At 40.1% G+C, this 26,567-nt stretch overlaps 1 protein-coding gene across 3 annotated transcripts in view; it reads right to left on the reverse strand.

Annotated features, from left to right (window-relative positions):
• Positions 1-22,412, reverse strand: part of LOC133658222 (neprilysin-like) — a 160,044-nt gene extending 137,632 nt beyond the window's left edge. For 2 of the 3 annotated variants that reach the window (XM_062060006.1, XM_062060004.1), the window contains exon 1: positions 22,237-22,412. In XM_062060006.1, coding sequence (XP_061915990.1) covers positions 22,237-22,279 — 43 coding nt within the window. In that variant the 5' untranslated portion in view covers positions 22,280-22,412. Of the gene's footprint in view, positions 1-1,140; positions 1,275-22,236 lie in introns of those variants that run through there. The other variant, XM_062060005.1, reaches the window with a different exon arrangement.
• Between the last annotated feature and the right edge of the window lie 4,155 nt (positions 22,413-26,567).

The following is a 26,567-nucleotide window of genomic DNA, read 5'->3' on the forward strand; positions in this document are numbered from 1 at the left end:
TATTTTTAACCCAACTAGGTGAAATTACATAATCTCCCACGGACATACTTGCCAACCTTGAGACCTCTGATATCTGGAGGTGGGGGGGCCTGGGGGCGGTCGGGGGCGTGGTTAAGGGCGTGGTTAATAGGGGAGTATATTTACAGCTAGAATTCACCAACTCAAGTATTTCATTTATATATATATATATATATATATATATATATATATATATATATATATATATATATATATATATATATATATATATATATATATATATATATATATATATATGTATGAAATACCTGACTTTCAGTGAATTCTAGCTACATATATATATATATGTATATATATTTATTTTATTATACATATAAATAAAATAAATACTTGAATTTCAGTGTTCCGGGGGCTATCCAGTAGATGGCAGTATTGTCCTGTTTAACTTCTCCTCCGTTCATGACTCGGCCACCGTGTTCAATGGAGAAGTCTGTTCAACAAAATGTACAGGCAACATAATTACATACCCCGAACTGTCCTGGATGAACTGAAATTCTTGTTTCCATTCGTTTTGGAACTTGCAAGCGTATTTCTTCATCTTGCTCGTCGACGGCGTCGCCATGTCTGTAACTTCCTCGTTCTTCTGCTTCGTCTCCTTGTTGTGTGCGCAGTTGTGCACTCTACTCTCTAAAAGCCGTAGATGTTATGACGTCATTGGGCAGGCAAGCTGTTTATATTGTGGGAAAGCGGACGTGAGAACAGGCTGTCCCCACTCAGGTCCGCATTGAGCTGGAGGGGGCGTGGCCTCCAGCTCCGGCTGAATACCGGGAGTTTGTCGGGAGAAAATTTCTGCCGGGAGGTTACCGGGAGAGGCGCTGAATACCGGGAGTCTCCCGCTAAAAACGGGAGGGTTGCCCGTATGCCCACGGAACACCAGACTGTATCTCACAGTACACGAGTGTACCGCAGCACAGTGGTTGAAAAACACTGGTCTAACCTTTTAGAACAGATTAGTAACACACGTCAAAGTAAAATACCACTGCATACTGAATTCTTAGGTAAAGAGTTAACACACGTTACAGGGATGCAAACAAGCACATACAGAGTTATTTCTTAAAAGGTGCCATAAAAACAAAAAGTTCACACAGTTTAATTCCTTACCCTCACGTGGCAGAGAAATAAGACAGTGGGAAAAAAAACAAGTTTCCTCCGGCGCGCACTAAATAGCTTTGTTTTCCCTGTCTGGGACCAAAGTGAGAACTTTACAAAGTTCATGCAACATCTCTTGAAGGCAATTAATCCTTAATCCCTCAACACATACTCGTGCAATCTCTGCACACACACACACACACAGAGGCCTCAAAGCCATGCTTCCTCTCTCCTTTTTGCTCACTCACTCTCCTGTGGACTTTCTCTCTCTCTTTCTCACAAACACACACGCCCATACACACTTTTACAAGGCGGTGTGATGAGGACCTTGTGTGCACATGGGTAGGTCTCTCCCTGTGCTTGCAGGGATGGGAGCACACAACCAAAAGACAAAGCCTCATAGTTCCCTTTGCATGAACGCACACACTCATTGACACACACACACACACACACACGTACTGTTGTATCAAACAGAGCAGATTTGAAATCCTATTCAACATTGCTGCTTTTTTAATGTGATGCGAATATCAGTGTTCTCCTTCTTGTACTGTCACTGCGTAACTATGTTTTATTATGTTTGTTATGTACATTTTTAGCTCACTTCGCTGACGTTTGCATGCTCAATACAGTGGAACCTCCGTTAACGAACGCCTCTTTGTGCGTCCTTTTCGGTTCACGAATGTTCACATCGCGCAAAATATGCCATCTTGTACCAGAAGGATGTTCCAATAGCAGCAGAAGTGCACTTTTTGGAGAGCTGTATTATTTTCAGTTTTGTGCCCAAGGGACTGATTTTATTTAACACTATATTATTATTTATACACCTATAGTGATCACAGACAGGTTGTTTTTGTGTTACTGTATATATTTGTTTTTCTGAAAAATCCCACTTAATATACTTTGGGTAACAACAGTCAATATGTATTTATTTTATTTTATTTTTTTAGGGGGGTAACAACAGTTAATATTTATTTTTTTATTTTTTTTCTTATAAAATAAAAGTGAGCTTTTGTTAAACCAAATATTGTGTATTTTTTTCCAAATACAACAACCTATCTGGATTCGATAAGAGAATCGATAAGGAATCGTTTCGATAAGAGGATTCGATTATGGGCTCGAACTCGATAATTTCTTATCAAACATCATCCATACATACACATATGTGTATGTATTTTTTTGTATGTGTATGTATATATACTGTACGTATGTGTATGCATGTATGTATATTAGGGGTGTAACGGTACACAAAAATTTTGGTTTGGTACGTACCTCGGTTCAGAGGTCACGGTTCGGTTCATTTTCGGTACAGTAAGAAAACAACAAAATATACATTTTGGGGTTATTTATTTACCAAATTTGCAAAATCTTCCACTAAAAATATTTTTCGTAGTGGAATATTTGATGTGAAGTAATCGGAACCTTGGATAGGTCAATAATTCATAATAACATTGATTTTGATTCAATATTATGTTTTGAGCAATGACCGTTTGAAAGAAAAAAAACAGCTTTGTTTTATTAGTCAACATTGCAACTTTTTCTAAATTACATTTAACCTTTAAAGCTTTTTTATTTCACTTTTGTTATGTTTTTGTTTATTTTAATAGTATTTTTAGAATGTGCCGTGGGCTTTTAAAACATTCCATAGATGTTTTCAGTTATTGACTCAACTTTTTTACAGTTTTTCTGATTTTTACTTCTCATCCATAGTGATGATCATTACTACATGCAACAGGAGACTTTGTGTTGTGTCCTTCATTTAACAGTTGAAAAAGACAGAAAAACAGGAATTTAATTCAAACATGCGACTTTGTGCAATCTTCCAGGGCGAGGCGGTGGTCCGATCCTTCCTTTGGACATTATTTTCTTGTCTGGAGGCAAACACATCACAGTGACAGGCGTCCCCCACGCTGCAATAAAACCACGGTGTACATCGCACATTGTTTACCACCGCTGAATCTGATTCATTGCGTTCCAAGAAATGAAATGCAGTTGCAATGAAGTTTATACAAACAGAAAAGTAAAAGACCCAGCAAGAGAATGTGAGGAAAGGAAGGCAAGGACGGAGAGAAGGCGGCGGGTGAGGTGTAAAAAACCAAGTGGGACCATGACAGGCCCCTAAATCACCTTTAAGTGGACTACCTCACACTGAGCTAAGGCATGCGAGGTATGGATCTTATGGGACATTTAAAGCATGTCCGCCCATACTCATTACAAATATGTTTCTACACACTTTGGCATAGGAATTGTACAAAACCCTAAACCAGAGAAGTTGTCACATTGTGTAATTCGTACATAAAAACAGAAAACAATGATTTGCAAATCCTTTTCAACCTATATTCAATTGAATAGACTGCAAAGACAAGATAAGAAACGTAATTTTTTTTTGCAAATAATCATTAACTTACAATTTAATGGCAGCAACACTTTGCAAAAAAGTTGGCACAGGGGCATTTTTACCACTGTGTTACATGGCCTTTCCTTTTAACAACACTCGGTAAACGTTTGGGAACTGAGGAGACCAATTTTTGAAGCTTTTCAGGTGGAATTCTTTCCCATTCTTGCTTGATGTACAGCTTAAGTTGTTCAACAGTCCGGGGTCTCGGTTGTAAAATGGTAAATGGGATATACTTGTATAGCGCTTTTCTACCTTTTTAAGGAACTCAAAGCGCTTTGTTGTGGAATTTTAGTCTTCATAATGCGCCACACATTTTCAATGGGAGACAGGTCTGGACTACGGGCAGGCCAGTCTAGTACCCGCACTCTTTTACTACGAAGCCACGATTTTGTAACACGTGACTTGGCATTGTCTTGCTGAAATAAGCAGGGGCGTGAAAAAGACGTTGCTTGGATGGCAACATATGTTGCTCCAAAACCTGTATGTACAGGCATTAATGATGCCTTGGGCACTAATACACCCCCATACCATCACAGATGCTGGCTTTTGAACTTTGCGCCTATAACAGTCCAGATGGTTCTTTTCCTCTTTGGTCCAGAAGACACAACGTCCACAGTTTCCAAAAACAATTTGAAATGTGGACTTGTCAGACCACAGAACACTTTTCCACTTTGCATCAGTCCATCTTAGATGAGCTCGGGCCCAGCGAAACCGGCTGCGTTTCTGGGTGTTGTTGATAAATGGCTTTGGCTTTGCATAGTAGAGTTTTACCTTGCACTTACAGATGTAGCGACAAACTGTAGTTACTGACAGTGGTTTTCTGAAGTGTTCCTGAGTCCATGTGGTGATGTCGGTTTTTGATGCAGTACCGCCTGAGGGATCGAAGGTCACAGGCATTGCCACTTACGTGCAGTGATTTCTCCAGATTCTCTGAACCTTTTGATGATATTACGGACCTTAAATGGTGAAATCCATGTTGAGAAATGTTGTTCTTAAACTGTTCGACAATTTGCTCACGCATTTGTTCACAAAGTGGTGACCCTCGCCCCATCCTTGTTTGTGAATGACTGAGAATTTAATGGAAGCTACTTTTATACCCAATCATGGTACCCACCTGTTCCCATTAGCCTGTTCACCTGCGGGATGTTCCAAATAAGTTTTTGATGAGCATTCCTCAACTTTCTCAGTCTTTTTTGCCACTCGTGCCAGCTTTTTTGAAACATGTTGAAGGCATCAAATTCCAAATGAGCAAATATTTTCAAAAAAATAACAAGTTTACCATTTTAAACGTTAAGTATCTTGTTTTTGCAGTGTATTCAATTCAATATAAGTTGAAAAGGATTTGCAAATCATTGTATTCTGTTTTTGTTTACGATGACACAACGTGCCAACTTCACTGGTTTCGGGTTTTGTAGTTTTTGCTAACCAAACAAATACAATTAGAAGTGGACTCCCAAAGAATGTTACTGATGTTTTGAAATAAATACTGTACCGTCTAATCGGTAAAGTTTGTACAAGCACTGCAGACAACTCTGATACATGCACTTGCTTCTGAAATAGAATATATTCCACATTTGTAGTCATTGAAAGTTATTAGTTATACTGCAATATCACTGCTGTCGCAACTGCTCTACTGCTTCCAAAGCGACAGCAGAAGTCTAAAGTATCACATCAAACTTTATTACACAGATGGCCTGGAATGATACTGGTCCTAATTGGCCTACTTGCCGTCAAAACATTTGTATTGTTTTTTGACAAAACAAACTGTTACTTTGTTTATAGCTTAATAAATTCAACTCTTAAGAGATGCTGGGGAAAAGTTGTGACATTCATTTTTTTTTCATTTAATGCAATTCATTATTTTAAAAATTAAATGTACATTTCAGGCTTTTCATTCATTTGTTATTTGTTTAATATTTGTCGCAATTTCACACTTTTTATTGTTTTCTGCAAGGGTTGGATACGGATGGTAAATGATAAATGGGTTATACTTGTTTAGCGCTTTTCTACCTTCAAGGTACTCAAAGCGCTTTGACACTATTTCCACATTCACCCATTCACACACTGATGGCGGGAGCTGCCATGCAAGGCCCAAACCACGACCGGGGATCAAACCAGGAAAAACTGGCACAGCCGCTCTATCAATCAATCAATCAATCAAACTTTATTTATAAAGCGCTTTTCATACATAAAAGAAATGCAACGCAATGGGCTTTACAAAGTTAAAAACCGAACACACACACACAACATACACACATTTGCAACTATATGGACCAATGATTGCATGGCTGAGTACAGAGGAGACATGTGAGTAAACACTATCACAGGAGCCATCTGCACCAGGAGGTCATCAGACCATGGCCACCAAGACGCTGATACAAAAGTGGCCCCACAAGCATGGCCGATAACCCCTGAGGCAGATGGCTCATCTGAGGAACGTTGGAAAATAACAATAACAAAACTTGTAAAATAGTAAGAACCATGAGTAGAGATGAAGAATAAAATGCAAGTTAAAATAATTAATATCAAGTAAAAGCCAATATGAGTGCCGGAGGATCTCAGGGCCCGGGAAGGTTCATTGGATAAAAGCAAATCTGAAAGATAAGAAGGCCCAATACCATAAAAATATTTATAAACCATAAGAATAACCTTAAAGGCCTACTGAAACCAACTACTACCGACCACGCAGTCTGATAGTTTATAAATCAATGATGAAATCTTAACATTGCAACACATGCCAATACGGCCTGGTTAACTTATAAAGTGCAATTTTAAATTTCCCGGCAAACTTCAGCCTGAAAACGTTTCGATATGATGACGTTTGCGCGTGACGTCAATCTCAATACAAACAGCTCTGTTTTCATTGCAGAATTCCACAGTATTCTGGACATCTGTGTTGGTGAATATTTTGCAATTTGTTTAATGACCAATGAAGGCTGCAAAGAAGAAAGCTATAGGTGGGATCGGTGTATTAGCGGCCGGCTGCAGCAACACAACCAGGAGGACTTTGAGTTGGATAGCAGACGCGCTATCCGACGCTAGCCGCCGACCGCATCGATGATCGGGTGAAACGCTGGAACGCAGGTGAGCACGGGTGTTGATGAGCAGATGAGGGCTGGCGTAGGTGGAGCGCTAATGTTTTTATCATAGCTCTGACGAGGTCCCGCAGCTAAGTTAGCTTCAATGGCGTCATTAGCAACAGCATTGCTAGGCTTCGACAGGCGGCACAGCATTAACCGTGTGGTTACAGGTCCAGAGTTTGGTTCGGTGTCTCCTGATAGTAGTATTGTTGATCTTCTGTCTATCCTTCTAGTCAGGGGCTTATTTATTTTGTTTCTATCTGCATTTAAGCACGATGCTATCACGTTAGCTCCATAGCTAAAGTGCTTCACCGATGTATTGTCGTGGGGATAAAAGTCACTGTGAATGTCCATTTCGCATTCTTGACTCTCATTTTCAAGAGGATATAGTATCCGAGGTGGTTTAAAATACAAATCTGTGATCCACAATAGAAAAAGGAGAAAGTGTGGAATCCAATGAACCCTTGTACCTAAGTTACGGTCAGAGCGAAAAAAGATACGTCCTGCACTGCACTCTAGTCATCCCCGTTTAAATAAAAACAAATTAATTTCAGTAGGCCTTTAAAATTTATCCTGAAACACTCGGGGAGCCAATGCAGAGATTTTAAAACTGGTGTAATGTGAGCCCTGAGGCAGATGGCTCATCTGAGGAACGTCATGCTAATCCGTAGCATGCATGTGGCATATCCAATTTGTATCAAGATAGCGTATTTTGAAAAGTGGAGCCTTAATTTGAAGCATTTTCTATCAGTCCTGCTTGCTTTGTTGGCATGGAAAATTGCAACATTACATAGAAACCAAAAAATACGCCTGTTTGCCTGCCAAGTGCTTGAGGTATAACAAAGGTATAGAAAGATGGTACCGTTTTTTTTTTTTGTTTGTTTTGTTTTTTTTTTTTGTTTTTGTTTTTTTGGTGCCGTTTGATTTTATGTGAATCGTTACCCGATAGTGCTGAAATAATTTGTCCTATAAAAGTACTGAATGTGTTACCCTTCCCTAAAAATGATATTGAGTCAGCCCAATGTTGCACCAACAGTCAACGAAAAGCTGGTGTGACTTAAAGGCCTACTGAAATGAATTTTTTTTATTTAAACGGGAATAGCAGATCCATTCTATGTGTCATACTTGATCATTTCGCGATATTGCCATATTTTTGCTGAAAGGATTTAGTAGAGAAAATCGACGATAAAGTTCGCAACTTTTGCTCGCTGATATAAAAAAAGCCTTGCCTGTACCGGAAGTAGCGTGACGTCACAGGAGGTAATATTCCTCACAATTTTCCTTTGTTTACAATGGAGCGAGAGAGATTTGGAGCGACAAAGCGACGATTACCCCATTAATTTGAGCGAGGATGAAAGATTCGTGGATGAGGAACGTTAGAGTGAAGAACTAGAGGCAGTGCAGGACGTATCTTTTTCGCTCTGACCGTAACTTAGGTACAAGCTGGCTCATTGGATTCCACACTCTCTCCTTTTTCTATTGTGGATCACGGATTTGTATTTTAAACCACCTCGGATACTATATCCTCTTGAAAATGAGAGTCGAGCACGCGAAATGGACATTCAAAGTGACTTTTATCTCCACGACAATACATCGGTGACACACTTAGCTACTGAGCTAACGTGATAGCATCGTTCTCAAATGCAGATAGAAACAAAATACATAAATCCCTGACTGGAAGGATAGACAGAAGATCAACAATTCTATTAAACCATGTACATGTAACTACACGGTTAATAATTCTCAGCCTGGTAAAGCTTAACAATGCTGTTGCTAACGACGCTAAGGCTAATTTAGCAACTTAGCAACCGGACCTCACAGAGCTATGATAAAAACATTAGCGCTCCACCTACGCCAGCCAGCCCTCATCTGCCCTCATCTGCCCATCAAAAGCCGTGCTCACCTGCGTTCCAGCGATCGACGGCGCGACGAAGGACTTCATCCGTGGGTTTGGCGGCTAGCATCGGCTAGGCGCCTGCTAAGTCCTTGTTGTGTTGCTACAGCCAGCCGCTAATACACCGATCGATCCCACCTACAACGTTCTTCTTTGCAGCCTCCATTGTTCATTAAACAAATTGCAAAAGATTCACCAACACAGATGTCCAGAATACTGTGGAATTATGAAATGAAAACAGAGCTTGTTGTATAGGATTCTCCGGGCTCCGAATACTTCCCTTGTCCTCGTGACGTCACACGCATACGTCAGCATAATAAAACGTTTTTTAACCGGAAGTGTGGCGGGAAATTTAAAATTGCACTTTATAAATTAACCCGGCCGTATTGGCATGTGTTGCAATGTTAAGATTTCATCATTGATATATAAACTATCAGACTGCGTGGTCGGTAGTAGTGGGTTTCAGTAGGCCTTTAAAGTCGACTATACGTTAGTAGAATGGCGGGAAAAGGAAATTTCAGATATGTACCTTATTTTCCGGACCACGATGCTATCACGTTAGCTCAGTAGCTAAGTGTGTCACTGATGTATTGTCGTGGAGATAAAAGTCACTTTGAATGTCCATTTCGCGTGCTCGACTCTCATTTTCAAGAGGATATAGTATCCGAGGTGGTTTAAAATACAAATCCGTGATCCACAATAGAAAAAGGAGAGAGTGTGGAATCCAATGAGCCAGCTTGTACCTAAGTTACGGTCAGAGCGAAAAAACATACGTCCTGCACTGCCTCTAGTTTTTCACTCTAACGTTCCTCATCCACGAATCTTTCATCCTCGCTCAAATTAATGGGGTAATCGTCGCTTTGTCGCTCCAAATCTCTCTCGCTCCATTGTAAACAAAGGAAAATTGTGAGGAATATTACCTCCTGTGACGTCACGCTACTTCCGGTACAGGCAAGGCTTTTTTATATCAGCGAGCAAAAGTTGCGAACTTTATCGTCGATTTTCTCTACTAAATCCTTTCAGCAAAAATATGGCAATATCGCGAAATGATCAAGTATGACACATAGAATGGATCTGCTATTCCCGTTTAAATAAAAAAAATTCATTTCAGTAGGCCTTTAAGTCACACCAGCTTTTCGTTGACTGTTGGTGCAACATTGGGCTGACTCAATATCATTTTTAGGGAAGGGTAACACATTCAGTACTTTTATAGGACAAATTTTTTCAGCACTATCGGGTAACGATTCACATAAAATCAAACGGTACCATCTTTCTATACCTTTGTTATACCTCAAGCACTTGGCAGGCAAACAGGCGTATTTTTTGGTTTCTATGTAATGTTGCAATTTTCCATGCCAACAAAGCAAGCAGGACTGATAGAAAATGCCTCAAATTAAGGCTCCACTTTTCAAAATACGCTATCTTGATACAAATTGGATATGCCACATGCATGCTACGGATTAGCATGACGTTCCTCAGATGAGCCATCTGCCTCAGGGCTCACATTACACCAGTTTTAAAATCTCTGCATTGGCTCCCCGAGTGTTTCAGGATAAATTTTAAAGGCCTACTGAAATGAATTTTTTTTATTTAAATGGGGATAGCTGATCCATTCTATGTGTCATACTTGATAATTTCGTGATATTGCCATATTTTTGCTGAAAGGATTTAGTAGAGAACATCGACGATAAAGTTCGCAACTTTTGGTCGCCGATAAAAAAAGCCTTGCCTGTACCGGAAGTAGCGTGACGTCGCAGGTTGAAGGGCTCCTCACATTTCCCCATTGTTTACACCAGCAGCGAGAGCGATTCGGACCGAGAAAGCGACGATTACCCCATTAATTTGAGCGAGGATGAAAGATTCGTGGATGAGGAACGTGAGAGTGAAGGACTAGAGTGCAGTGCAGGACGTATCTTTTTTTCGCTCTGACCGTAACTTAGGTACAAGGGTTCATTAGATTTCACACTTTCTCCTTTTTCTATTGTGGATCACGGATTTGTATTTTAAACCACCTCGGATACTATATCCTCTTGAAAATGAGAGTCGAGCACGCAAAATGGACATTCAAAGTGACTTTTATCTCCACGACAATACATCAGTGACACACTTAGCTACTGAGCTAACGTGATAGCATCGTTCTCAAATGCAGATAGAAACAAAATACATAAATCCCTGACTGGAAGGATAGACAGAAGATCAACAATACTATTAAACCATGTACATGTAACTACACGGTTAATAATTCTCAGCCTGGTAAAGCTTAACAATGCTGTTGCTAACGACGCTAAGGCTAATTTAGCAACTTAGCAACCGGACCTCACAGAGCTATGATAAAAACATTAGCGCTCCACCTACGCCAGCCAGCCCTCATCTGCCCTCATCTGCCCATCAAAAGCCGTGCTCACCTGCGTTCCAGCGATCGACGGCGCGACGAAGGACTTCATCCGTGGGTTTGGCGGCTAGCATCGGCTAGGCGCCTGCTAAGTCCTTGTTGTGTTGCTACAGCCAGCCGCTAATACACCGATCGATCCCACCTACAACGTTCTTCTTTGCAGCCTCCATTGTTCATTAAACAAATTGCAAAAGATTCACCAACACAGATGTCCAGAATACTGTGGAATTATGAAATGAAAACAGAGCTTGTTGTATAGGATTCTCCGGGCTCCGAATACTTCCCTTGTCCTCGTGACGTCACACGCATACGTCAGCATAATAAAACGTTTTTAACCGGAAGTGTGGCGGGAAATTTAAAATTGCACTTTATAAATTAACCCGGCCGTATTGGCATGTGTTGCAATGTTAAGATTTCATCATTGATATATAAACTATCAGACTGCGTGGTCGGTAGTAGTGGGTTTCAGTAGGCCTTTAAAGTCGACTATACGTTAGTAGAATGGCGGGAAAAGGAAATTTCAGATATGTACCTTATTTTCCGGACCATAGGGCGCACCGGATTATAAGGATTATAAGATTATATATTTTCAGGATTTATGCAGATCCCAAATACAGATCAGCAGGTACCAGAAGATAAGAAAAGTTGCTTTTGCATAATATTGCGAAACAAAACGCCAGGTAATATGTCTTACCTTATACACACACCATAATAATACTTGTATGTGAATGCACAGTACAATCCATCAAGCGGTGCGGCTTCATGGTAAATGGGGTTATACTTGTATAGCGCTTTTCTACCTTCAAGGTACTCATAATGCTTTGACACTATTTCCACATTCACCCTTTCACACACTCATTCACACACACCTTCACACAATGATGGTGGGAGTTGCCATGAAAGGCAGCTAACCACGACCCATCAGGAGCAACGGTGAAAGTGTCTTGCTGAAGGACACAACGGACGTGACTAGGTTGGTAGAAGCTGGGGATCAAACCAGGAATCCTCAGGTTGCTGGCACGGCCACTCTCCCAACAGCGCCACGCCGTTCATAGCTTACCAAATAGTACTGAAACATTTTGATAGATTTTTGAGCGCCGTGTGTAATGTTCTATATTTTCAATGGAACATATCATTTTTGGTGTTGTTTACTTGAGTCATATTGCAGTCTACACGTATCTCTTATGTGTGACTGCCATCTGCTGGTCACACTTATCATTTCACCATGTACCAAATAAAATAGCTTTGAGGTCGGTAATCACAACCAAAATGATTCCGTACATAAGGCGCACTGTCGAGTTTTGAGAAAATGAAAGGATTTTAAGTTAAAGGCCTACTGAAATGAATTTTTTTTATTTAAACGGGGATAGCAGATCTATTCTATGTGTCATACTTGATCATTTCGCGATATTGCCATATTTTTGCTGAAAGGATTTAGTATAGAACAACGACGATAAAGATTGCAACTTTTGGTATCTGATAAAAAAAAGGCTTGCCCCTACCGGAAGTAGCGTGACGTAGTCAGTTGAACATATACGCAAAGTTCCCTATTGTTTACAATGATGGCCGCATGAAGTGAGAGAGATTCGGACCGAGAAAGCCACAATTTCCCCATTAATTTGAGCGAGGATGAAAGATTTGTGGATGAGTAAAGTGCAAGTGAAGGACTAGTGGGGAGTTGAAGCTATTCAGATAGGGAAGATGCTGTGAGAGCCGGGGGTGACCTGATATTCAGCTGGGAATGACTACAACAGTAAATAAACACAAGACATATATATACTCTATTAGCCACAACACAACCAGGCTTATATTTAATATGCCACAAATTAATCCTGCATAAAAACACCTGCGTGTTTGTTACGCTAGCTCCTAGCTCCTCTGCTAACTCCTAGCTCCATAGAACACGCCAATACAATTCAAACACCTGATCAACACACACAATCACTCAGCCCAAAAGACCGTTCACCTAACCCAAGGTTCATAAAGCTTATATATTTTTAAAAAGTTACGTACATACGCAAAAAAAAGTTGCGCACATACGGTCAAGCGATCAAATGTTTAGAAGCCAAAGCTGCATACTCACAGTAGCACGTCTGCGTCTTTGTCATCCAAATCAAAGTAATCCTGGTAAGAGTCTGTGTTGTCCCAGTTCTCTACAGGCGTCTGTGTATCGAAGTCAAAAGTCCTCCTGGTTAGAGTCTCTGTTATCCGAGTTCTTCCATCTTGACTGCATCTTTCGGGAATGTAAACAAAGAAGCGCCGGCTGTGTACTGTTGTTGCTGACTACGTTCGAAAAATACGTCCATTTCGCACCGACAACTTTCTTCTTTGCTTGCTCAGCTTCCTTCTCCATAATGCAATGAACATGATTGCAACAGATTCACCAACACAGATGTCCAGAATACTGTGGAATTATGAAATGAAAACAGAGCTTTTTCGTATTGGCTTCAATGTGGAAGGCATACCCGTGTTCCCCGGTCTACGTCACGCGCATACGTCATCCTCAGAGGCGTTTCGAACCGGAAGTTTAGCGGCAAATTTAAAATGTCACTTTATAAGTTAACCCGGCCGTATTGGCATGTGTTATAATGTTAAGATTTCATCATTGATATATAAACTATCAGACTGCGTGGTCGGTAGTAGTGGGTTTCAGTAGGCCTTTAAGTGTGCCTTATAGTCCGAAAAATACAGTACTTGTCCCTAGAGTTGCCTCTTGCAGGCTTTTTGCACTTTTCGGACCAGCGGCGGTGGGAAAGGCCAATGACTTTTCTTTGCGGGCGTCTTTGGGTATCTTCTTTGCCAGTGCAGGCGTCTCCATGGGCTTCCGAGGCATGGATGCTGGCAGTGTTTCAGGGTTGCTAGAGACGTTTGATGTTTTGAAGCCGGTGTTTTTGTATCCCCTCCTTGCTGAGTGTTTGCAGGGCATTTGGTGTTTGGGATGTGTTTCTCTGAAGGAGTAAAGGAGTCGTACTCCACTGACGCCGTGTTTGTTTACACTGTGAGCTGGTGTACGCTCAGGGGAAGTTTAGGACCTCCTGCAAGATAGGAGCGCTTGATTTGTTCACCCCCAAACCACCTACAGCACAATATGGGTAATCTTGCCTCATTGAAGTGTTCCCTTTTTTTATATAGGTTATCGGAGCTATTTGTTAATGTTATCCGATTTATCGGTGTGGCATTATAATTCCTGATCTAGGCCCCTCTAACGTTATTACCAGCATTTCATTAGCCTTAGGCTACATCTGTGTCTTACAGCTAAATATAAAGCATTTGCATATCTTTTGAAATATTTCACTCGCAACGTTGGATCATAGTACTAAGCTGAGAAATGTCAAAGACAAGAATAAACAAACGTGTTTGTAAAGTGATGATATGATGTGACGTAGTAATAAGTGTTTTTGGTAGTTTAGCTTTGTTGGTGGATTGATACTTTTTTTGTTTGTATAACATTGATAGCTTGGTAAAAAGTAAAAAGTTGTCCAATTTACACGGGGTAGGAACTACACAACACAAAAAACAAAACAAAAAAACATGGTCACTACTGCCTAGTTTCTCTTGTTATATTCTCATTTTTGCTGTTATATTTGTATTCTTATTGTTGCTTTTTATTTTTATTCTTATTGTTATATGTTCTATTTTATTTCCATTTATACCCCCATTATTTACTTTTACCCTCCGGGTACTCCGGCTTCCTCCCACCTCCAAAGGCACGCACCTGGGGATAGGTTGATTGGCAACACTAAATTGGCCCTAGTGCAAGGGTGTCAAACTCATTTTAGATCGGGGGCCACATGGAGAAAAATCTACTCCCAGGTGGGCCGGACAGGTAAAATCACGGCACGATAACTTAAAAATAAAGACAAATTCAGATTGTTTTCTTTGTTTAAAAATAGAACAAGAAAATTCTGAAAATGTACAAATCATAATGTTTTTTTGTTTTTTTTTACACTTACATGTTGCGGTTAATAGTATTCTATCTTTATTTGTCGTTATTTATATTTTCTGAATACATTATGTGATAATGTTCATCAGTCAACTCATTGGTGTTAATTTTCAATCTATTACGATAAAAAAATTATATCAAAATCAAATTACAGGATGTCATTCATGTAAGTTTGCTCATTTTCCTTAACTGGTGCACTAACATCATGTGGTTTATTTTATTTTTTTACATATGTAGCATAATCTACAAAGATGCAAATAATTGCTATTGTGACATCTAGTGGACACATTTAGAACAGCAGTTTCTTTCATTCAAAAATTTTGGTTCATTTTTATACTTAGCAAACTCATCCCGCGGGCCGGATAAAACCTGTCCGCGGGCCTGATCCGGCCCACGGGCCGTACGTTTGACACTCCTGCCCTAGTGTGTGAATGTGAGTTTGAATGTTGTCTGTCTATCTGTGTTGGCCCTGCGATGAGGTGGCGACTTGTCCAGGGTGTACCCCGCCTTCCGCCCGATTGTAGCTGAGATAGGCTCCAGCACCCCCGCGACCCCGAAGGGAATAAGCGGTAGAAAATGGATGGATATAAAATGGATATTTACTCTTTACTTTTTAAATTCGATCTCAATTCTGTACACTGCTGCTGGAATTTGTATTTTCCTGAGGGAACTCTCCTGAAAGAATCAATAAAGTAATATCTCTCTATCTATTTATCTAACACACATGTTACCAGAACTCTCTCCCCATGCACATGGAATTAGGAATACTGTGATCGAGTGAAGTTATTCAGATTAACAAGGCATTGAGAGTGGAAACAATCATCGATGAGAAAAGCCAAGCATAAAAAGTGACTCCAAAGAAGAAGAAAAAACACAGCACACTGACAAAGCTTAACCTATTTTTACAATAACAATCTACAAGGATAATACTGTTCGCTTCTCTTTCTTCCCCTCCATGTATCTGCTTTCTTTTGTAATTCAAGTTATCATTACATGAATTGTATTGTTGCAATTGAAACAATTTTATTGTTAATTATAGAGGTAATTATTGTTATTATTCATTATCAATAGTGCTATTTCTATTGGTATTTGTATTGCTCCATTTGTAGTGTAATAATGTTCATTGTCATTTCTGTGTTATTAATATTTACTTCACTAACTGCTTCTTTTCATATCAAATGTGTACATATTGATGCTGTTCTGTTGTGTGTGTTGTTGTTGTCTCTCTGTCTTATCCCCTTCTTGTCCCTGCAAATTTCCCCCTCTGTCTTCCTTTTTTTTCTTCTTTCCATCCCCTCCTGCTCTGGTCCAGCTTGGTCAAACATGAATATAAATCAGTTGAATAAAGTCAAATACAAATACGGCAACAAGAGAATTATCCCACACTTCTCTTTTGTAAAGTAAATCTGTACAGCAGATTGTAGTAACTGGACAGGACATAAAAAAAATGTTTTTAAAAAAGTGACTCCATAGTGGAAACGATACCAATAATCACAACATTGTATTAGGTGATGTTTTGATTTGATTTTCACACGTCTGATGTGTTATTTCAGTTTATTTAAGGAGAACACCAAAGTCCTGACATACTAATTTCCAAATACAAAACAGCGTGTATTCGTGGGCGTGCTGCATGTGATCTACTAAGACTACAAATGAAAACCGGTGCGGACCGCCCTATTTAAATCAGGATTTTGAGTGTGCCCATGCCCATGGAAACCCTCATTTCCCTCCGCTTTCATGTCATCATGCTCCTACCTGTTCTGTTTTGCATTGTTAAACGGACTCTTTTTGAAATATTGAATCACAATCTAGAAAACAGAAGCTATTTTTAGACCGCTGACTGTGCGGTGGACCATCACAACATTCATGATCCAAACGCAGGAAAATGCATATTGCACAAAGTTTATTTTTAATACGTTTCCATATAAATGAAAAAACAAACACCATTAAAGAAAAAACGCCAGCATACACCGAAACGCATCAATTGAATTTGTTTTAAACAACCCCTTAAGTCATTAAGCAGCTATAAAATTATAAAATTGCATTGCTGAGTAGACGATATGTTTATTATTTTTTAAATTTCTGACATATTTCCAGATATTTTGCCAAACACGGCTGAATGATTCTCTGTCCAGCTGTTTTTGCTGCTCGATCCCCTTCTTTCTCACTGTCAGTCTGCACATACTTTTCAAACACGCTAAATAAAGACGCAAAATAGCATCCGCAGAACAGTTTCAGCATTAATAAATCCAATTGCCCGTGCTAAATGATTATATTTGCATTTTCTCCTCCCATTATTGTGGCCGTTCTGATGATCAGACAGACAGACTCTTTATTTTGCTAACTTAAGAGACTCAATCCTGTGCTCATGACCTTAGTACAGATCTGGGCAAATTAAGGCCTGGGGGCCACATACGGCCCGTTAAGCTTTTTAATCCGGCCCACCGGACGTTCAACATAATTTTTTTAGGCCTTTAACATCAAAACTGTTGCCGCCATTATGATGTGCAGCGCTGTTTTTAAGTTACCGTAAATCTTGAACTATAGAAAGTATTTCAATGGGTGTTATAGGAGTTATTACGGTAATCTACGTCACAGCAGCTCAAATGAGGAACAAAGCAGAGTGGGCGGGGTTTGTTTTCAGAGCAACCAGTTCGAAACGCATGTATCACAATCAGATGCGGAAGCAGATTTTTACGTGATAATATATCATATTGTAGGGGTTTATTACACTTTGCCTTCATATTTTGCTGTTTGTAATATTTTTGTTGTGTTCTGCTTGATTGTAAACGATACACAACTATCGAGTAGCTGGTCTGAGAAGTAAAAGAGGAGCGATGTTCATATGTTGTTAATATTCAGTGTTTTATTGTTCATAGTTAATACTGTAAATCCCACTTTCTTTATTTTAATGTACATTTTAGGTGTCCCAAACAGTAAAAAATTGTAAAATTCCAATTCGTTTTTTTGAGCTGGTCTGTCATAACGTTTTTAGAACTCTATCGGACATTGTGACTTTTGGTATTAGTGTTCCTGGGAAAAAAAGGACCCAAACACACATACTGTACAGCAGATTTTTACAGCTAAATGTGTATATATAATTTATACACACATTCACCTTGGCCCCCCCAGACACATTTTTTCTCTCAATGTGGGCCCCGAGTCAAAATATTTGCCCAGCTCTGGCTTAGTACATCAGTTTTGCGTGAGCTATCAAGTTTGCATGTGTTTTAGTACACGCAAACCTTTAGTAGATCAGGCTCAAAGTGTCCACTCTCTGTCTGTCCCAAGAATATCTCAAACAAAATCATACCCCGTGTCTCTTGGGACTTGAGCAACCCTTTGAAAATGAAACCCATCATTCACCACGACACCTGAAAAACACCCTTATATACCCCCACCAAGACACACACACACACACACACACATAGTGTTTTACAACTCACATCCATGTGAGCCATGAACATGTCATGTACTTAATTAAAGTGTTATAATAGGCACAGGAATGTGGCCTAGTTTAACTTGAAATAACACCTTCTGTAGAACATGTGGCTTGTTAGCTACTGACTAATGGGAAGACCTCCTCCTTCGCCAATCTGCATACATTGTCACATCCACATGACGACTACTTACTGCAGAGATGACAGAATGTGAAGTAAAATGGTTTTTTTTACTTTGTGGAACATCCATCCATATTCTACGGCTTGTCCCTTTTCAGCTGATGCTTAACTTGAAAGTTGCTCCAGTTTGTCACTATGTTGTGTAATGTGGAGATTGGATTTCCCATATGCACAAAAGTGACTCCAACACTCATATATTAGCAACAATTTTGATCTTTCTTCTCAAGGGTTAATACCATTGAAACAAATATGGGATATAACTTAGAGTAGTCAGTGTAGAGCTTCTACAAATCGTAAAAAAAAAAACAGAATACAAATATTTGCAAATCCTATTCAACCTATATTCAATTGAATAGACTGCAAAGACAAGCTATTTAATGTTCAAACTGAGAAACTTTTTTCAGCTCGAAGACCTCAATGAAAAATAAAAACTATGGACCCAGATTTCCCTCGCCCGGACGCGGGTCACCGGGGCCCCCCTCAGGAGCCAGGCCCGGAGGTGGGGCACGATGGCGAGCGCCTGGTGGCCGGGGCTGTGCCCATGGGGCCCGGCCGGGCACAGCCCGAAGAGGCAACGTGGGTTCCCCCTCCAATGGGCTCACCACCCATAGCAGGGGTCAAAGAGGTCGGGTGCGATGTGAGCTGGGCGGAAGCCGAAGGCAGGGCACTTGGCGGTCCGATCCTCGGCTACAGAAGCTAGGTCTTGGGACGTGGAACGTCACCTCGCTGGGGGGGAAGGAGCCTGAGCTAGTGCGCGAGGTGGAGAAGTTCCGGCTAGACATAGTCGGACTCACTTCGACGCACAGCAAGGGCTCTGGAACCAGTTCTCTCGAGAGGGGCTGGACTCTCTTCCACTCTGGCGTTGCCGGCAGTGAGAGGCGACGGGCTGGGTTGGCAATTCTTGTTGCCCCCCGGCTCAGAGCCTGCATGTTGGAGTTCAACCCGGTGGACGAGAGGGTAACTTCCCTCCGCCTTCGGGTGGGGGAACGGGTCCTGACTGTGGTTTGAGCTTACGCGCCAAACCGCAGCTCTGAGTACCCACCCTTTTTGGATTCGCTCGAGGGAGTACTTGAGAGTGCTCCCCCGGGTGATTCCCTCGTTCTACTGGGGGACTTCAACGGTCATGTTGGCAGCGACAGTGAAACCTGGAGAAGCGTGATTGGGAAGAATGGCCGCCCGGATCTGAACCCGAGCGGTGTTTTGTTATTGGACTTTTGTGCCCGTCACAGATTGTCCATAACGAACACCATGTTCAAACATAAGGGTGTCCATATGTGCACTTGGCACCAGGACACCCTAGGCCGCAGTTCCATGATCGACTTTGTAGTTGTGTCGTCGGATTTGCGGCCTCATGTTTTGGACACTCGGGTGAAGAGAGGGGCGGAGCTTTCTACCGATCACCACCTGGTGGTGAGTTGGCTGCGATGGTGGGGGAGGATGCCGGACAGACCTGGCAGGCCCAAACGCATTGTGAGGGTTTGCTGGGAATGTCTGGCAGAGTCTCCTGTCAGAGAGAGTTTCAATTCCCACCTCCGGAAGAACTTTGAACATGTCACGAGGGAGGTGCTGGACATTGAGTCTGAATGGACCATGTTCCGCGCCTCTATTGTCGAGGCGGCTGATTGGAGCTGTGGCCTCACCGGCGGTGAGTGATGCCGTCAAGCTGAAGAAGGAGTCCTATCAGGTTCTTTTGGCTCATAGGACTCCTGAGGCAGCGGACAGGTACCGACAGGCCAAGCGGTGTGCGGCTTCGGCGGTCGCGGAGGCAAAAACTCGGACATGGGAGGAGTTCGGGGAAGCCATGGAAAACGACTTCCGGACGGCTTCGAAGCGATTCTGGACCACCATCCGCCGCCTCAGGAAGGGGAAGCAGTGCACTATCGACACCGTGTATGGTGAGGATGGTGTTCTGCTGACCTCGACTGCGGATGTTGTGGATCGGTGGAGGGAATACTTCGAAGACCTCCTCAATCCCACCAACATGTCTTCCTATGAGGAAGCAGTGCCTGGGGAATCTGTGGTGGGCTCTCCTATTTCTGGGGCTGAGGTTGCTGAGGTAGTAAAAAGCTCCTTGGTGGCAAGGCCCCGGGGGTGGATGAGATCCGCCCGGAGTTCCTTAAGGCTCTGGATGCTGTGGGGCTGTCTTGGTTGACAAGACTCTGCAGCATCGCGTGGACATCGGGGCGGTACCTCTGGATTGGCAGACCGGGGTGGTGGTTCCTCTCTTTAAGAAGGGGAACCAGAGGGTGTGTTCTAACTATCGTGGGATCACACTCCTCAGCCTTCCCGGTAAGGTCTATTCGGGTGTGCTGGAGAGGAGGCTACGCCGGATAGTCGAACCTCGGATTCAGGAGGAACAGTGTGGTTTTTGTCCTGGTCGTGGAACTGTGGACCAGCTCTATACTCTATAATAACAACACACAACAACAGCAGTCACGTTTTCGTCTACCGTAAAGCAGTTTGTCTGCCGTAAACAGCAATGTTGTGACACTCTTAAACAGGACAATACTGCCATCTACTGGATAGCCTCCGGAACACTGAAATTCAAGTATTTATTTTATTTATATGTATAATAAAATAAATATATATATATATATAGCTAGAATTCACTGAAAGTCAAGTATTTCATACATATATATACATATATATGTATATATATATATATATATATATATATATATATATATATATATATATATATATATATATATATATATATATATATATATATATATATATGAAATACTCGAGTTGGTGAATTCTAGCTGTAAATATACTCTTCCCCTCTTAACCACGCCCCCAACCACGCCCCCCACCCCAACCAATTTGTGGTATCATCCAAAACTAATGTAAAGTATCAAACAACAGAAGAATAAGTGATTATTACATGTTAACAGAAGTGTAGATAGAACATGTTAAAAGAGAAAGTAAGCAGATATTAACAGTAACTGAACAAGTAGATTAATAATTAATTTTCTAGCAAGCTAGCACCCAGAATGCTAGCTTGATCTACATCTGACATCCACTGTAACGATACGAAGTACAATAGCGTATCTAGTCGATACTACTTTGATTACATCGATATTTTTTATCGTCACAAAATAATTTTTCCTTTTTTTTAAAATGCATATTACACTTATAATCTCAGGAAATATGTCCCTGGACACATGAGGACTTTGAATATGACCAATGTATGATCCTGTAACTACTTGGTATCGGGTCGATATCTAAATTTGTGGTATCATCCAAAACTAATGTAAAGTATCAAACAACAGAAGAATGAGTGATTATTACATGTTAACAGAAGTGTAGATAGAACATGTTAAAAGAGAAAGTAAGCAGATATTAACAGTAAATGAACAAGTAGAATAATAATATTTGTTTACAGCTGGTCTTTTATAATGTTGACAAAATAATAGAATGATAAATGACACAATATGTTACTGCATACGCAGCAGACTAATTAGAAGCCTTTGTTTGTTTACTTACTACTAAAAGACAAGTTGTCTTGTATGTTCACTATTTTATTTAAGAACAAACTTGCAATAACAAATTTAATGTACCCTAAGATTTTTTTGTTAAAATAAAGACAATAATGACATTTTTTTGTGGTACCCCTTATGTAGAAAAGTACAGAAAAGTATCGAAAGACATTTTTGTACCGGTACCGGTACTAAAACATCGATACCGGGACAAGACTAGGTATACAAAGTACATGTTGCACATCAGGAACTGCGATGGCATCAACTAGTGTGTCGTGCACAGGACAAAACATCACACTTACCGGACGAGTCAGGGAATTTTCGGTCGATGCTATAAACTGGCATCCCATCCACTCGTCAGAAATCCATCCAATGCACTCGGAGGAGGCGCAAAGTGCAGAGCCGCTCACCTCAGTCTGAAAGCTCCGCGAGAAACACAACAATCCCGCCTCTGTGCTTCTCCTCTTTTGGCTTTGGTTCCTGCGCACACACGCCCATAACCTCCACTACCTGCTCCTTGGCTATCAAGCATGGGGGGAGAGAGAGTTAGAGAGAGGGAGAGGGAGAGGGAGAGGGAGAGGGAGAGAGAGATCCATCACACCATTGCGCATGCGCTGCAAGTGGTCAGGTGTGAAGTGCCCATGGCGCCGTACTCCATATTTAGCTCCCACTGATTATTTCGATACTTTTCGGTACTTTTCTAAATAAAGGGGACCACCAAAAATTGCATTATTGGCTTTATTTTAACAAAAAAATCTTAGGGTACGTTAAAAATATGTTTCCTATTGCAAGTTTGTCCTTAAATAAAATAGTGAACACACGAGACAACTTGTCTTTTAGCATACTTGCCAACCTTGAGACCTCCGATTCCGGGAGGTGGGGGTGGGGTGGGGCGTGGTCGGGGGTGGGGGTGGGGTGGGGGCGTGGTTGGGGGCGTCGTTAAGAGGGGGGGAGTATATTTACAGCTAGAATTCACCAACTCGAGTATTTCATATATATATATATATATATATATATATATATATATATATATATATATATATATATATATATATATATATATATATATATATATATATATATAAATGTATATATATATATATATATATATATATATATATAAATGTATATGTATGAAATACTTGACTTTCAGTGAATTCTAGCTATATATATATATATATATATATATATATATATATATATATATATATATATATATATAAATGTATATGTATGAAATACTTGACTTTCAGTGAATTCTAGCTATATATATATATATATATATATATATATATATATATATATATATATATATATATATATATATATATATATATATATATAAATGTATATGTATGAAATACTTGACTTTCAGTGAATTCTAGCTATATATATATATATATATATATATATATATATTATATATATATATATATATATATATATATATATATATATATATATATATATAAATGTATATGTATGAAATACTTGACTTTCAGTGAATTCTAGCTATATATATATATATATATATATATATATATATATATATATATATATATATATATATATATATATATATATATATATATATATATATATATATATATAAATGTATATGTATGAAATACTTGACTTTCAGTGAATTCTAGCTATATATATATACATATATATATATATATATATATATATATATATATATATATATATATATATATATATATATATACACACTACCGTTCAAAAGTTTAGGGTCACATCGAAATGTCCTTATTTTTGAAGGAAAAGCACTGTACTTTTCAATGAAGATAACTTTAAACTAGTCTTAACTTTAAAGAAATACACCCTATACATTGCTAATGTGGTAAATGACAATTCTATCTGCAAATGTCTGGTTGTTGGTGCAATATCTACATAGGTGTATAGAGGCCCATTTCCAGCAACTATCACTCCAGTGTTCTAATGGTACAATGTGTTTGCTCATTGGCTCAGAAGGCTAATTGATGATTAGAAAACCTTTGTTTCACACATCTGAAAACAGTTTAGCTCGTTACAGAAGCTACAAAACTGACCTTCCTTTGAGCAGATTGAGTTTCTGGAGCATCACATTTGTGGGGTCAATTAAACGCTCAAAATGGCCAGAAAAAGAGAACTTTCATCTGAAACTCGACAGTCTATTTTTGTTCTTAGAAATGAAGGCTATTCCACAAAATTGTTTGGGTGACCCCAAACTTTTGAACGGTAGTGTAGTGAAGTGAAGTGAATTACATTTATATAGCGCTTTTTCTCAAGTGACTCAAAGCGCTTTACATAGTGAAACCCAATATCTAAGTTACATTCAAACCAGTGTGGGTGGCACTGGGAGCAGGTGGGTAAAGTGTCTTGCCCAAGGACACAACGGCAGTGACTAGGATGGCGGAAGCGGGGATCGAACCTGCAACCCTCAAGTTGCTGGCACGGCCGCTCTACCAACCGAGCTATACCGCCCCAGTGTATATATATATATATATATTTATTTTATTATACATATTAATAAAATAAATTGAGCTGGAGGGGGCGTGGCCTCCAGCTCCGGCTGAATTCCGTGAGTTTATCGGGAGAACATTTCTTCCGGGAGGTTATCGGGACAGGCGCTGAATTCTGGGAGTCTCCCGGTAAAACCGAGAGGGTTGGCAAGTGTGCTTTTAGTAGTAAGTAAACAAGCAAAGGTTCCTAATTTAGTCTGCTGATGTATGCAGTAACATATTGTGTCATTTATCATTCTATTATTTTGTCAACATTATTAAAGACAAGTGGTAGAAAATTAATTATTAATATAATGAACAAGTATATTAATAACTAATAATAATTAATATCTGCTTACTTTCTCTTTCAACATGTTCTATCTACACTTCTGTTAAAATGTAATAATAATGTAATCTTCTGTTGTTTGGATACTTTACATTAGTTTCGGATGATACCACAAATTTGGGTATTGATCCGATACCAAGTAGCTACAGGATCATACATTGGTCATATTCAAAGTCCTCATGTGTCCAGGGACATATTTCCTGAGTTTATAAACAGAATATATATATTTTTTTAAACGAAAGAAGATGTTGTGATGCCAAAAAATATTGATGTAATCATAGTAGTATCGACTACTTGATATCATTACAGTGGATGTCAGGTGTAGCTCCACCCATGGCGTTTGTTTACATTGTGACACCGGTGGGCTACAGTGTGTAGTGAAGCATGTTTAGCTATTCCTCGTCCTGCAGGGATGATACTTGTAAGAAACTTACTTTGAAGCTAATCTTAGGGAGCTAACGCGCAACAGGCCTAGTAAACACATACGACAGGCTAATCACACCACTAGTTATGCGAACATAGTTGTATACGTTGGCTCCAATGACACTAGGATGAGACAGTCAGATATTACAAAGAGGAACATAGCTAGGATTTGTAATCTCGCTAGAAAGATGTCCAGGCATCGAGTACTTGTCTCTGACCCCCTGCCTGGGAGAGGCAATGATGAGAGATATAGCAGATTAGTCTCGCCTAACAAGTGGCTGGCTAGTTTTTGTAGAGAACAGGGACTAACGTTTATTGATAATTGGCCCTTTTTCTGGGGCAAACTGGGCCTGTTGATGAGAGACGGCCTTCACCCTAACCAGGAAGGCGCCATCATCCTGTCCAGGAACAGAGATTTTTGTTTTAGTCACACTTGACTAACTACACTAGGGTAAGCCCGGCCACAGGCAATTACAGAGTCTGTTAGTCCAGGTGAGGAGTCAGTTAAGCTAGAACTAGCCAGCGCCAGGCTGGAAAATCCCTGCACACGTAGCATTTCTCCTAGAATAATACACAACTCACATAATGTTTTTTCTGCAGTGACTGTGCCAGAAGTGGACATGCATTCTACTGACGTGAAAAATTATGATGCGTTCAGTGTATCGCAGCACCAAGCAAACAATCTAAAAATTCCCGTCATATCAATTCCTAGATATGATCGAAATTACTTAAAGCGCACTACGCAAAATAAACGCAACATTATTAATATTACTACTACGGATAATTTTAACAAAAACTCCTCAAAACAGCCCACCTACCTATAATATGGGCTTTTTAAACAAGATCATTGTAATATGGGCTTTTTAAACAAGATCATTGTAATATGGGCTTTTTAAACAAGATCATTGTCTCCCAAAATGTTATTAGTTAATGAGGTCATTAGAGACAACAATCTTAACATCATTGGTCTCAGCTAAACCTGGCTCAAACCAGACGATTTTTTTGCGCTGAATGAGGCATCTCCTCCTAACTATACGAATGAGCATATTGCCCGTCCCTTTAAAAGGGGTGGGGGTGGGGGGGGGGGGGTCGCACTAATATACAATGAAAACCTTAACCTTACCCCTAACCTAAGTAATAAATATAAATCATTTGAGGTGCTTACTATGAGGTCTGTCGCACCGCTACCTCTCTACCTGGCTGTTATCTACCACACCCCAGGGCCCTATTTGGACTTTATCAGTGAATTCTCAGAGTTCGTCACTGATCTAGTGACGCACGCCGACAATATAATCATAATGGGGGACTTTAATATCCATATGAATACCCCATCGAACCCTCCGTGCGTGGCGCTCCAGAC

Source organism: Entelurus aequoreus, linkage group LG10 (genome assembly GCF_033978785.1).
Source record: "Entelurus aequoreus isolate RoL-2023_Sb linkage group LG10, RoL_Eaeq_v1.1, whole genome shotgun sequence".
In the NCBI taxonomy this organism is placed as follows: Eukaryota; Metazoa; Chordata; class Actinopteri; order Syngnathiformes; family Syngnathidae; genus Entelurus; species Entelurus aequoreus.